The sequence below is a fragment of the Entelurus aequoreus genome, linkage group LG09 (assembly GCF_033978785.1).
Source record: "Entelurus aequoreus isolate RoL-2023_Sb linkage group LG09, RoL_Eaeq_v1.1, whole genome shotgun sequence".
Taxonomy (NCBI): domain Eukaryota; kingdom Metazoa; phylum Chordata; class Actinopteri; order Syngnathiformes; family Syngnathidae; genus Entelurus; species Entelurus aequoreus.
Window position 1 is genome coordinate 74,227,272 of NC_084739.1, and position 12,352 is coordinate 74,239,623.

A 12,352-nucleotide genomic window follows, 5' to 3' on the forward strand; every position below is an offset into this window, starting at 1 on the left:
ACACAAATAAAAAATAATTTGGCTCTTATGAAGGCAGAACGAAATGTGATGTTCCCTCCATTTACTTTAGTTATTAAAAAAATACAACTTGGTTTAAAGATTTTAGCGTGTATAATTTATTTTTGAGCACATTAAACAATATCACAATAATAATGATAACCGCGATCATTTTGGTCACAATAACTTGATGTATTCTTTTGGTTGTGTATATTTGAGGGTACCCCACCCTCCTTAAGAGAGACAGAACCTATGTTATTGCTTTTGGTTGTGATTTTTATTCAAGTGCAAAATTTAACTTACAGGGTGTATTGTTTTTTATTATTTGTTTTATTCAAATTGGTATCAAAATGTTTACATTTCAATTACAATGTTAAAAAAATATGAGACATACAAATTAATTGCCTTTGAAAGTGTATACTTGCATTATTAGTATGTATTATTATTACATTAATGGTTAATTTGGACTCAAAAAAATTATAATGGCAATAATATCGTTTATCGACAATAATTTCTAGGTTGATATATTGATTATATTTGTTATCGGCCCAGGCCTAGTTACATTATTAGACACTGTGAGAGTCCAGTCCATGGAGACGCCAACAGAGGGTGGTAGGGGGATCTTCTACCATGTACATCTCCCTTCCAAAACTACACCACCACTACTATTTATAGCAACAGCTCACATCTGTTTTTTTTTGTCTCCTGCCAGCTAAAAGATGACTTGTGCAGCTAAAACCGGCTACAAAATAAATAACGTCTCCTTGTTCCCATGGCAAAGGTCCAGTATGGGATGAGAAAATCTGGAAAAAAATGCAGGAATGTTTGGGAACAACCACAGTGGAGCTATTTTCTTCTTCTTCCCATCCAAATGTTAGAATCAGGACAGTTGCAGCTTGCATGTTGTAACACCTTTCACAGCCACTAGGGCGGTTTGCGATTGTATAATAACGTGTACTTCTCATTAGTCGCGCAAAAAGCAACCATAAATCAAAATGTATTTACAAAACCCAAAACCAGTGAAGTTGGCACGTTGTGTAAATGGTAAATAAAAACAGAATACAATGATTTGCAAATCCTTTTCAACTTATATTCAATCGAATAGACTGCAAAAACAAGATATTTAATGTTCAAACTGAGACACTTTTTCACTTTGCATCAGTCAATTTTAGATGAGCTCGGGCCCAACAAAGCGTTTCTGGGTGTTGTTGATAAATGGCTTTCGCTTTGCAGAGTAGAGTTTTAACTTGGCTTAACCGCCTCCCAAAAAAAACACCCCCACCCCCGTCGTCGTCACGTCGTGTCGTGTCATTGCTGGTTGACGAGCAGACGAGCATGTTCGGTAGCGCACACACAAAGGAGTACTTACAAGCAGAAACAGTGTGTAGACAGAAAAGGGAGAACGGACGCATTTTGGCTTAAAAATTGATGATAAAGGTGAAGTTATAACACTGAAACACCCTCAGGAAGAGCTGCTTTAAGACATGGCTAGCTAGCTAGCGGCTAAAGTCCACCCGCAGTCTGCAGTGTTGTAGCTACTTCTAAATCACTACTCCTTGTCTCCATGGCGACAAATAAAGTAAGTTTCTTACAAGTATCATTATCACTGCAGGACGAGGAATAGCCAAACATGCTTCACTACACACCGTAGCTCACCGGCGTCACAATGTAAACAAATGCTATTGGTGGATCTACACTTGACATCCACTGAAATGATACCAAGTACAGAACCGTATCTAGTCGATACTACTATGATTACGTCAATATTTTTTGGCATCACATCTTCTTCTTTCGTGTTTTTTAAATGTATATTATGCTTATAAAGTCTGGAAATATGTCCCTGGACACATGAGGACTTTGAATATGACCAATGTATGATCCTGTAACGACTTGGTATCGGATTGATAGCCAAATTTGTGGTATCATCCAAAACTAATGTAAAGCATCCAAACAACAGAAGAATAAGTGATTAATACATTTGAACAGAAGTGTAGATAAAACATGTTAAAAGAGAAAGTAAGCAGATATTAACAGTAAATGAACAAGTAGATTAATAATTCATTTTCTACCACTTGTCCTTATTAATGTTGACAAAATAATAGAATGAGAAATGCCACAATATGTTACTGCATATGTCAGCAGCTAAATTAGGAGCCTTTGTTTGTTTACTTACTACTAAAAGACAAGTAGTGTAGTATGTTTACTATTTTATTTAAGGACAAACTTGCAATAAGAAACATATGTTTAATGTACCCTAAGATTTTTTGTTAAAATAAAGCCAATAATGCAGTTTTTAATGGTCCCCTTTATTGAAAAAAGTACCGAAAAGTACCGAAAAGTGTTGAAATAATTTTGGTACCGGTACCAAAATATTGTTATCGGGACAACACTAGTATCTAGTCGATACTACTATGATTACATCGATATTTTTTGGCATCACATCTTCTTCTTTCGTGTTTTCTAAATGTATATTATGTTTTATAAACTCAGGAAATATGTGTCTGGACACAAAAGGTGTTTGAATATGACCAATGTATGATCCTGTAACGACTTGGTATCGGATTGATACCCAAATTTGTGGTATCATCCAAAACTAATGTAAAGCATCCAAACAACAGAAGAATAAGTGATTAGTACATTTGAACAGAAGTGTAGATAGAAAATGTTAAAAGAGAAAGTAAGCAGATATTAACAGTAAATGAACAAGTAGATTAATAATTCATTTTCTACCACTTGTCCTTAATAATGTTGACAAAATAATAGAATGAGAAATGCCACAATATGTTACTGCATATGTCAGCAGCTAAATTAGGAGCCTTTGTTTGTTTACTTACTACTAAAAGACAAGTTGTCTTGTATGTTTACTATTTTATTTAAGGACAAACTTGCAATAAGAAACATATGTTTAATGTACCCTAAGATTTTTTGTTAAAATAAAGCCAATAATGCAGTTTTTAATGGTCCCCTTTATTGAAAAAAGTACCGAAAAGTGTTGAAATAATTTTGGTACCGGTACCAAAATATTGGTATCGGGACAACACTAGTATCTAGTCGATACTACTATGATTACATCGATATTTTTTGGCATCACATCTTCTTCTTTCGTGTTTTCTAAATGTATATTATGTTTTATAAACTCAGGAAATATGTGTCTGGACACAAAAGGAGTTTGAATATGACCAATGTATGATCCTGTAACGACTTGGTATCGGATTGATACCCAAATTTGTGGTATCATCCAAAACTAATGTAAAGCATCCAAACAACAGAAGAATAAGTGATTAGTACATTTGAACAGAAGTGTAGATAGAAAATGTTAAAAGAGAAAGTAAGCAGATATTAACAGTAAATGAACAAGTAGATTAATAATTCATTTTCTACCACTTGTCCTTAATAATGTTGACAAAATAATAGAATGAGAAATGCCACAATATGTTACTGCATATGTCAGCAGCTAAATTAGGAGCCTTTGTTTGTTTACTTACTACTAAAAGACAAGTGGTCTAGTATGTTCACTATTTTATTTAAGGACAAACTTGCAATAACTTGCAATAAGAAACATATGTTTAATGTACCCTAAGATTTTTTGTTAAAATAAAGCCAATAATGCAGTTTTTAATGGTCCCCTTTATTGAAAAAAGTACCGAAAAGTACCGAAATAATTTTGGTACCGGTACCAAAATATTGGTATCGGGACAACACTAGTATCTAGTCGATACTACTATGATTACATCGATATTTTTTGGCATCACATCTTCTTCTTTCGTGTTTTCTAAATGTATATTATGTTTTATAAACTCAGGAAATATGTGTCTGGACACAAAAGGAGTTTGAATATGACCAATGTATGATCCTGTAACGACTTGGTATCGGATTGATACCCAAATTTGTGGTATCATCCAAAACTAATGTAAAGCATCCAAACAACAGAAGAATAAGTGATTAGTACATTTGAACAGAAGTGTAGATAGAAAATGTTAAAAGAGAAAGTAAGCAGATATTAACAGTAAATGAACAAGTAGATTAATAATTCATTTTCTACCACTTGTCCTTAATAATGTTGACAAAATAATAGAATGAGAAATGCCACAATATGTTACTGCATATGTCAGCAGCTAAATTAGGAGCCTTTGTTTGTTTACTTACTACTAAAAGACAAGTTGTATAGTATGTTCACTATTTTATTTAAGGACAAACTTGCAATAAGAAACATATGTTTAATGTACCCTAAGATTTTTTGTTAAAATAAAGTCAATAATGCAGTTTTTCGTGGTCCCCTTTATTGAGAAAAGTACCGAAAAGTGTTGAAATAATTTTTGTACCGGTACCAAAATATTGGTATCGGGACAACACTAGTATCTAGTCGATACTATGATTACATGGATATTTTTTGACATCACATCTTCTTCTTTCGTGTTTTTTAAATGTATATTATGTTTATATACTCGGGAAATATTTCCCTGGACACATGAGCACTTTGAATATGACCAATGTATGATCCTGCAACTACTTGGTATCGGATTGATACCCAAATTTGTGGTATCACTTAGCAAACATAACATTCCGGCAAGCTAGTCGCACACGAGCGTTACCAATATGACGTTTCACGACAAAAAAAATGACTTAACTTACTCCTTTATTGTGCTGCTTTCTTCTCGTTTCGTCGTCGAGACGTTGGTGTAGTCTGAAGGCGATGAAAAAATGTGTTAAGTTTTAATTAGCGAACCTCCAGCTAGCCAGCTGGCATCGTGAGCGCGTTCACGACAGCGAGCATGGCAGGACCCGGATGTTGCGTTCAAGACGATCTCGAAGGGTCGTAAAATACAGTTAAAAATGTATTTAATCAATCTCGAAGGGTCGTAAAATACAATTAAAATGTGACTGCGCTACTAAAATAAAGCCAAAACATATTGTTTACATATATAAAAAAAGGCTTAAAATAATAAAACAACCAAAAAAGAGAGAAGCGGAAGCTCCGGGAGGGCGATACTGGGATTTTTTTTTATAGTGATCCGATATCAAGTGAATACAGAGCTGGTATCGCCGATGCTTTGAATTGAAAAGCCATAATCATTAAATCAATATCTTAATTCGCCTCTAGTTAGTCGATGATGACTCTGATTACACAGGGAAATAATAAATATGTTTTTATAACTTGAACTATTGCACTAGTATGACATTAAAGACATGACAGGTGAAATGAAGACGTCCATTTTTATTCAGTGCATCTCTGCCTTCACTCGTTGCACAGGTTGCTATGGCAACAGGTCCAGCCGGGTCGGGAGCAGTGGTCGACGGCTATGCATCCCTTCTCGCCGTTGTCTGCGCGGGAAACAACGTCACAGTCACAAAATGATATCACGTGCACTACAGAGTCGACCAGCCGTACACTTTCTAGTTTGGTGTGGTTGTCGTTCCCCTACAGTAGTTTTTCATGCCGGGTTGTCATAGCGACACACACAACCCAAGGCAAGGTTTTCCTTTTATTGGCGCACACTGTTCGCCCTCGCTCATCAACACATTAGAGCACAGCTGGTCTGCCAGAGAATAAGAAGACGGAGCAGAAGCGACAGACCGAGTGGAGAATCTTGTAGCGAGTCTGGCATGACAGCACAAATGTTCCACTTCTGGGTGTGAAGTAACTTTACCTCATTTACTCTGTTACTTTTACTTTGTTACAGTTACTATGTTACGTTTACCTTGTAACATTTACTTTGACAGTTACTCTGTTACATTTACTATGTTACTTTTACTGTTACGTTTATTTTGTTACATTTACTATATTACATTTACTTTGTTACTTTTACCTTGTAACATTTACTTTGACAGTTACTGTGTTACATTTACTCTGTTACATTTTCTTTGTTACAGTTACTATGTTACTTTTACTGTTACATTTACTTTGTTACATTTACTCTGTTACATTTACTTTGTTACTTTTACCTTGTAACATTTACTTTGACACAGTCACTGTGTTACATTTACTCTTTTACAATTGCTATGTTACATTTAGTTTCTTACATTTACTATATTAATTTTACTCTGTTATATTTACTTGGTTACATTTACTCAGTTACATTGACTTTTTTACAGTTACTATGTTACTTTTACCTTGTTACATTTACGTTGTTACTTGTACTCTGTTACATGTACTTTGTTACAGTTACTATGTTACTTTTACTGTTATGTTTACTTTGTTACATTTACTCTGTTACATTTGCTTTGTTACTTTTACCTTGTTAGTTAATATGTTACTTTTACTGTTACGTCTACTTTGTTACATTTACTCTGTTACATTTACTTTGTTACTTTGACTTTGTAACATTTACTTTGACACAGTTACTCTGTTACATTTACTTTGTTACAATTGCTATGTAACACTTACTTTTTTTACATTTACTATGTTAATTTTACTGTTATATTTACTTGGTTACATTTACTCAGTTACATTGACTTTGTTACAGTTACTGTTACTTTTACCTTGTTACATTTCTGTTACTTGTACTCTGTTACATGTACTTGGTTACATTAACTTTGTTACATTTACTCTGTTACAGTTACTTTGTAACTTTTATCTTGTAACATTTACTTTGTCACAGTTACTCTGTTACATTTACCCTGCTACTTCTACTTTATCACAGTTACTCTGCTACTTTTACTCTATTACATTTCCTTAATTACATTTCATTGGTTACATTTACTATATTACAGTTACTATGTTACTCTTGCTTTGTCACATTTACTTTTGTTACAGTTACTCTGTTACATTTACTGTCACTTTTACTCTGTTATATGTACTGGGTTACATTTACTTTGTTCCATTTACTCTGTTACAGTTACTTCATTACAGTTACTCTGTTACTTTTGCTCTGATACAGTTACTTTGTTACATTTACTCGGTTATATTTACTTGGTTACATTTACTTTGTTGAATTGATTCTGTTACATCTATTCTGTTACCTTTATTTGGTTACAGTTACTTTCTCAGTTACTTAGTGGCATTGACTCTGCTAACTTTTTGGATAAATTGTACTTGTCAAGTTACTTTTACTTGAGTATTGAAATGTAAGAAATAAATATGCAAATACATAAATCAATATATATGTATATATTTACACACACACATCTATTCATACATACATATATATACAGTACACACACACACACACACACATATATATATATATATAGTAGATACATATATTATTATTATGATCTATAATTGTGCTTTTCAACGCAGCAAGTTATCGTAAAGCGGCGAGTTCGTTTGGACCGATACAAAAGTTGTTCGTCTGGCATAAGACCATCAAACATGAATTATGGACCGCATTAAACAGGGGGATACAGTCGGTTGCCATGGTGACAAGAAGTGCTGCTTTACCTCTGGTGTAGCAGGCTTGTCGCACATCGCTGCTCTGACACTTCAGCTTCAGGTTGACCATGTAGTCGTCGAAGCCGTGACACTCGATGGTGAACGGTTGTGCTGCAGCATGAAGATGAGGAATTGACTGTACACGTTTAATTGTGAAGTTATGACTGTACACATTTATTTATGAAGTTATGACTGTTCATGTTTAATTATGAAGTTATGACTGTACACGTCTAATTAGGAAGTTATGACTGTACACATTTACTTAAGAAGTTATGACTGTTCATGTTTAATTATGAAGTTATGACTGTTCATGTTTAATTATGAAGTTATGACTGTACACGTTTAATTACGATGTAATAATTTGAGTGAGGAGAACAGACCTGAAATGAGCGGTAAGAGCAGCAGGAGGAGAAGATAAACCTTCATGTTGAAGAAGATGTCAGGCCAGATGTTGACAACTGTCCTCCACTGAGGGGCAGAGGTCCATTTATACGCACACACACTCAAACAAACACACGCTTACAATGAGGTCAGACATGATGTCTCCATTCGTTTGTTTAAACTTCGAACTCTTTCAAAAGTTAATGATTATGTTTTCCTAATTTTCGGCGCTTGAACATTTGTTGTAATCTGTCTGCTTTACACAACTAAGTCTCATCGTTTATTTGTGGAATCTTTGACAATAACGTCAGTAATTATATATATATATATATATATATATATATATATATATATATATATATATATATATATATATATATATATATATATATATATATATATATATACATATATATATATATATATATATATATATATATATATATACATACACACGCACATATATATACACACATCCATACATAAATACATATATACACATTAATATATACATACATACACACACACATGTATACGCATATACATATATATATATATATATATATATATTAGGGCTGCAACAACTAATCGATTAAATCGATTAAAATCGATTATAAAAATAGTTGGCGATTAATTTAGTCATCGATTTGTTGGATCTATGCTATGCACAGAGGCATTTTAATTATTATTATTTTATTTTTTAATAAACCTTTATTTATAAACTGCAACATGTACAAACAGCTGAGAAACAATAATCAAAATAAGTATGGTGCCAGTATGCTGTTTTTCTTTCAATAAAATACTGGAAAGGATAGAAATGTAGTTTGTCTCTTTTATCTGATTATTAATCGATTAATCGAAGTAATAATCTACAGATTAATCGATTATCAAATTAATCGTTAGTTGCAGCCCTAATATATACACATACATATATATATATATATATATATATATATATATACACACACACACACGTGTATATGTATATTCACATTAATATATATACACATATATGTGTATATATACACAAAGATATATATTTATATTTATATTTATATATATATATATATGTATATATATATATATATATATATATATATATATATATATATATATATATATATATATATATATATATATATATATCGGCGGTATGACGATCCTCCTGGTAGGGGTGTATCCCTTTATGGAGGATGCCTGTGCGTGACTGTTTAACGTGGGGAGACTGGTGCACAGACAGTCACCATATACATACACACACACGCGTGTGTGTGTGTGTGTGTATATATATATATATATATACACACTACCGTTCAAAAGTTTGGGGTCACATTGAAATGTCCTTATTTTTGAAGGAAAAGCACTGTACTTTTCAATGAAGATAACTTTAAACTAGTCTTAACTTTAAAAAAATACACTCTATACATTGCTAATGTGGTAAATGACTATTCTAGCTGCAAATGTCTGGTTTTTGGAGCAATATCTACATAGGTGTATAGAGGCCCATTTCCAGCAACTATCACTCCAGTGTTCTAATGGTACAATGTGTTTGCTCATTGGCTCAGAAGGCTAATTGATGATTAGAAAACCCTTGTGCAATCATGTTCACACGTCTGAAAACAGTTTAGCTCGTTACAGAAGCTACAAAACTGACCTTCCTTTGAGCAGATTGAGTTTCTGGAGCATCACATTTGTGGGGTCAATTAAACGCTCAAAATGGCCAGAAAAAGAGAACTTTCATCTGAAACTCGACAGTCTATTCTTGTTCTTAGAAATGAAGGCTATTCCACAAAATTGTTTGGGTGACCCCAAACTTTTGAACTGTAGTGTATATACACACACACACACGTGTATATATACATATTTATATACACACACACACATGTGTATGTATATATATATATATATATATATATATATATATATATATATATATATATATATATATATATATATATATACATACACACACGTGTATATGTATATATACACGTGTGTGTATGTATATATATATATATACATATGTATGTACACACACACACGTGTGTGTATAAACACATATATGGACATATACATACATACGTAGACATATATATAAACATATACATACATACACACACGTGATCTTTACACACATATATATACATACATATTGTGTGTGTATATATTGTATACATATATGTGTATAAATATATGTATGTACAGTATATAGATATAGACAGAGACACAGAGAGAGAGAGAGAGAGAGAGAGAGAGAGAGAGAGAGAGAGAGAGAGAGAGAGAGAGAGAGAGAGAGAGAGAGAGAGAGAGAGAGAGAGAGAGAGAGAGAGAGAGAGAGCTAATAGGCATCACTGCACTTGAGGTCATCAGGGTTTACTAAAGTAGACATGGCCCAACCCCACTGGCTGTTGGCCTTTGTTACATACAGTACATACATTGTGTACTGTGTACATACATATACCTATACACACTTACACTATGAATGCATACATGTGTATGGATACACATCAAATATATATATATATACCCACCTCTTCACCAACACAAAGGATTATTTTTGCCATGAATTGAAAGGTCTAACAGGAACTATGATGAAAGTGATATTGTTGTTGTCTGGCCATGGCGGTCCAATCACGTCTGAGTCCAGCAGGAGTGCACGTGGTGACCTTCCACCCCGAGCAGAGCGCTATGAAGTTGCCATGGCAAGCTACTGTACTGTACGAAGTTTGCTATTAGTCGGTCTTCAGCGCCCCCTACAGCCGCAGTTTTAGTCGTACGACCTACAGGAGGTCAGAGGGCAAAGGTGAGAGTCTTGACTCGATTTGTGATCCTCACTGGTTGTCACCTTGTCGGCCCGCCTACACATCCGTCGCCCGGCGTTCGTCTGGAGGCGGGTCTTCTTCCTCGTGCGCCGGGTCCGCTTCTTCCTGCGTGAAGCTGTCGCTGCTGGACGAGGAGTCGGATTCGCAGTCGGCGTGGGAATCCGAGTCGTCTGCCGAGGAGCCGCTGCCGTGTCGAGGCATGGAGTGTTTGTGGCGATTGTAACATCCTGCACAGCGAGACAAGCCCAGGAACTCTGGACCTGAACTGGACTGGACCAGGAGACACAGACTGAGATGTTAGCACTGCTGATCACTTACTTCTAGTTAGTTAGCTCGCAAGTAAGTTAGCTGGTTAGGTGCGTTGGCATCAATGAATGCTTCATTGCTAACCAAAGTGGAACATCTAAGGCGCAACATTCTTACTATCGTCAAATGTATTTTAAATGTGGAAAAAAAAATGTTTAGCCACAAAAAAAACTGGAACAAAAACGGATTATATTAAACCTAAAAATATTTTTAACTAAAAAAAATAAATTACAACAAACATGTTTTACATAACAAATTATTTTGAATTAAAAAAAATCATTTGTAACCCCAAAAAAATATTGCAACAAAAAGGTTTTGTAAAAAAAACTAATTATTTAAACCAAAAAAACAAAAATTGCCTAAATCTGACCAAATCAAATTGTTTTTGACCCAAAAAAAGATGGACAACAAATAACAATAAAGTTGTGTAACCAAATAAAATGATGTTTTACCCAACCCCCACCAAAAAAAGGTTAGCAAAATAAAACAATGTACCAAAAAAAGGTTTCAAGGCAAAAAAGATTTCTGAGCACAACAAATAATTTTTGACCAAAAAAAAGTTTTGTAACCAAATCAACATTTTTTTTTGTTTAACAATAAAACGTTTTGTGACAAAAATAATTTTGTAACTAAATTAAATGATTTTCAACAAAAAAATAATAAAGATTTGTAAACATAAAATATTTCAATCGAAAAATAGTTTTATGACCCAAAAAAATTAAAAATAAAAAAAAGATTTGCAACAAAAAACAAATTGGAACAAAAATATATTTATTTTTAATATAACCAAAATAGATTTGTGACCAAAACTAATCAATGTTATTATTCAACCTCCCCCCCAATTTTTTTATTTTATTATTTTTTTTTTTAACCAAAAAAGGATTCATAACCACAAAAAAGATGGGTGACAAAAAAGTTTTGTAACCAAATACAATTGTTTACCCAAAACCCACCGAAAAAAGGTTTGCAAAATAAAACAATGTACCAAAAAAAGGTTTCAAGGCAAAAAAGATTTCGGATCAAAACGAATAATTTTGGACCAAAAAAAAAGATTTGACAAAAAAGTTTCGTAACCAAATCAATTTTTTTTTTTTAACAAAAAAACGTTTTGTGACAAAAATATTTTTGTAACTAAATTAAATGATTTTCAACAACAACAAAAATAAAGATTTGTAAACATAAAATATTTTAATAGAAAAATAGTTTTATGACCCCAAAAAATTGAAAAAATAAAAAGATTTGCAACAAAAACAAATTGGGACAGAAATATATTTATTTTTAATTTAACCAAAATAGATTTGTGACCAAAACTAATCATTGTTATTTAACCCCCCCAAATACGGAAACATGTTTTTTTGTTTGGTTTTTTAACAAAAAGGGATTCGTAACCACAAAAAAGATGGGTGACAAATAAGTTTTGGAACCAAATAAAATGATGTTTTACCCAACCCCCACCAAAAAAGGGTTTGCAAAA

General features: G+C 33.2%; 2 protein-coding genes across 5 annotated transcripts in view; both read right to left on the bottom strand.

Annotated features, from left to right (window-relative positions):
• LOC133657700 (follistatin-related protein 1-like) overlaps nt 1-4,926 on the bottom strand; it is a 57,320-nt gene extending 52,394 nt beyond the window's left edge. For all 4 annotated transcript variants that reach the window (XM_062059321.1, XM_062059319.1, XM_062059320.1 and 1 more), the window contains exon 1: nt 4,630-4,926. The gene's annotated coding sequence lies outside the window, so the exon portion shown is untranslated. The remainder of the gene's footprint in view (nt 1-4,629) is intronic.
• Nucleotides 4,927-5,070: 144 nt separating this feature from the next.
• wu:fj16a03 (uncharacterized protein LOC335475 homolog) lies at nt 5,071-7,985 on the bottom strand. The gene is made up of 3 exons (XM_062059323.1): nt 7,750-7,985; nt 7,379-7,480; nt 5,071-5,319 (listed from the first exon to the last, which is right to left on the bottom strand). The coding sequence occupies exons 1-3, from the start codon at nt 7,793-7,795 to the stop codon at nt 5,234-5,236; spliced, it is 234 nt and encodes a 77-aa protein (XP_061915307.1). The 5' UTR covers nt 7,796-7,985; the 3' UTR covers nt 5,071-5,233.
• Between the last annotated feature and the right edge of the window lie 4,367 nt (nt 7,986-12,352).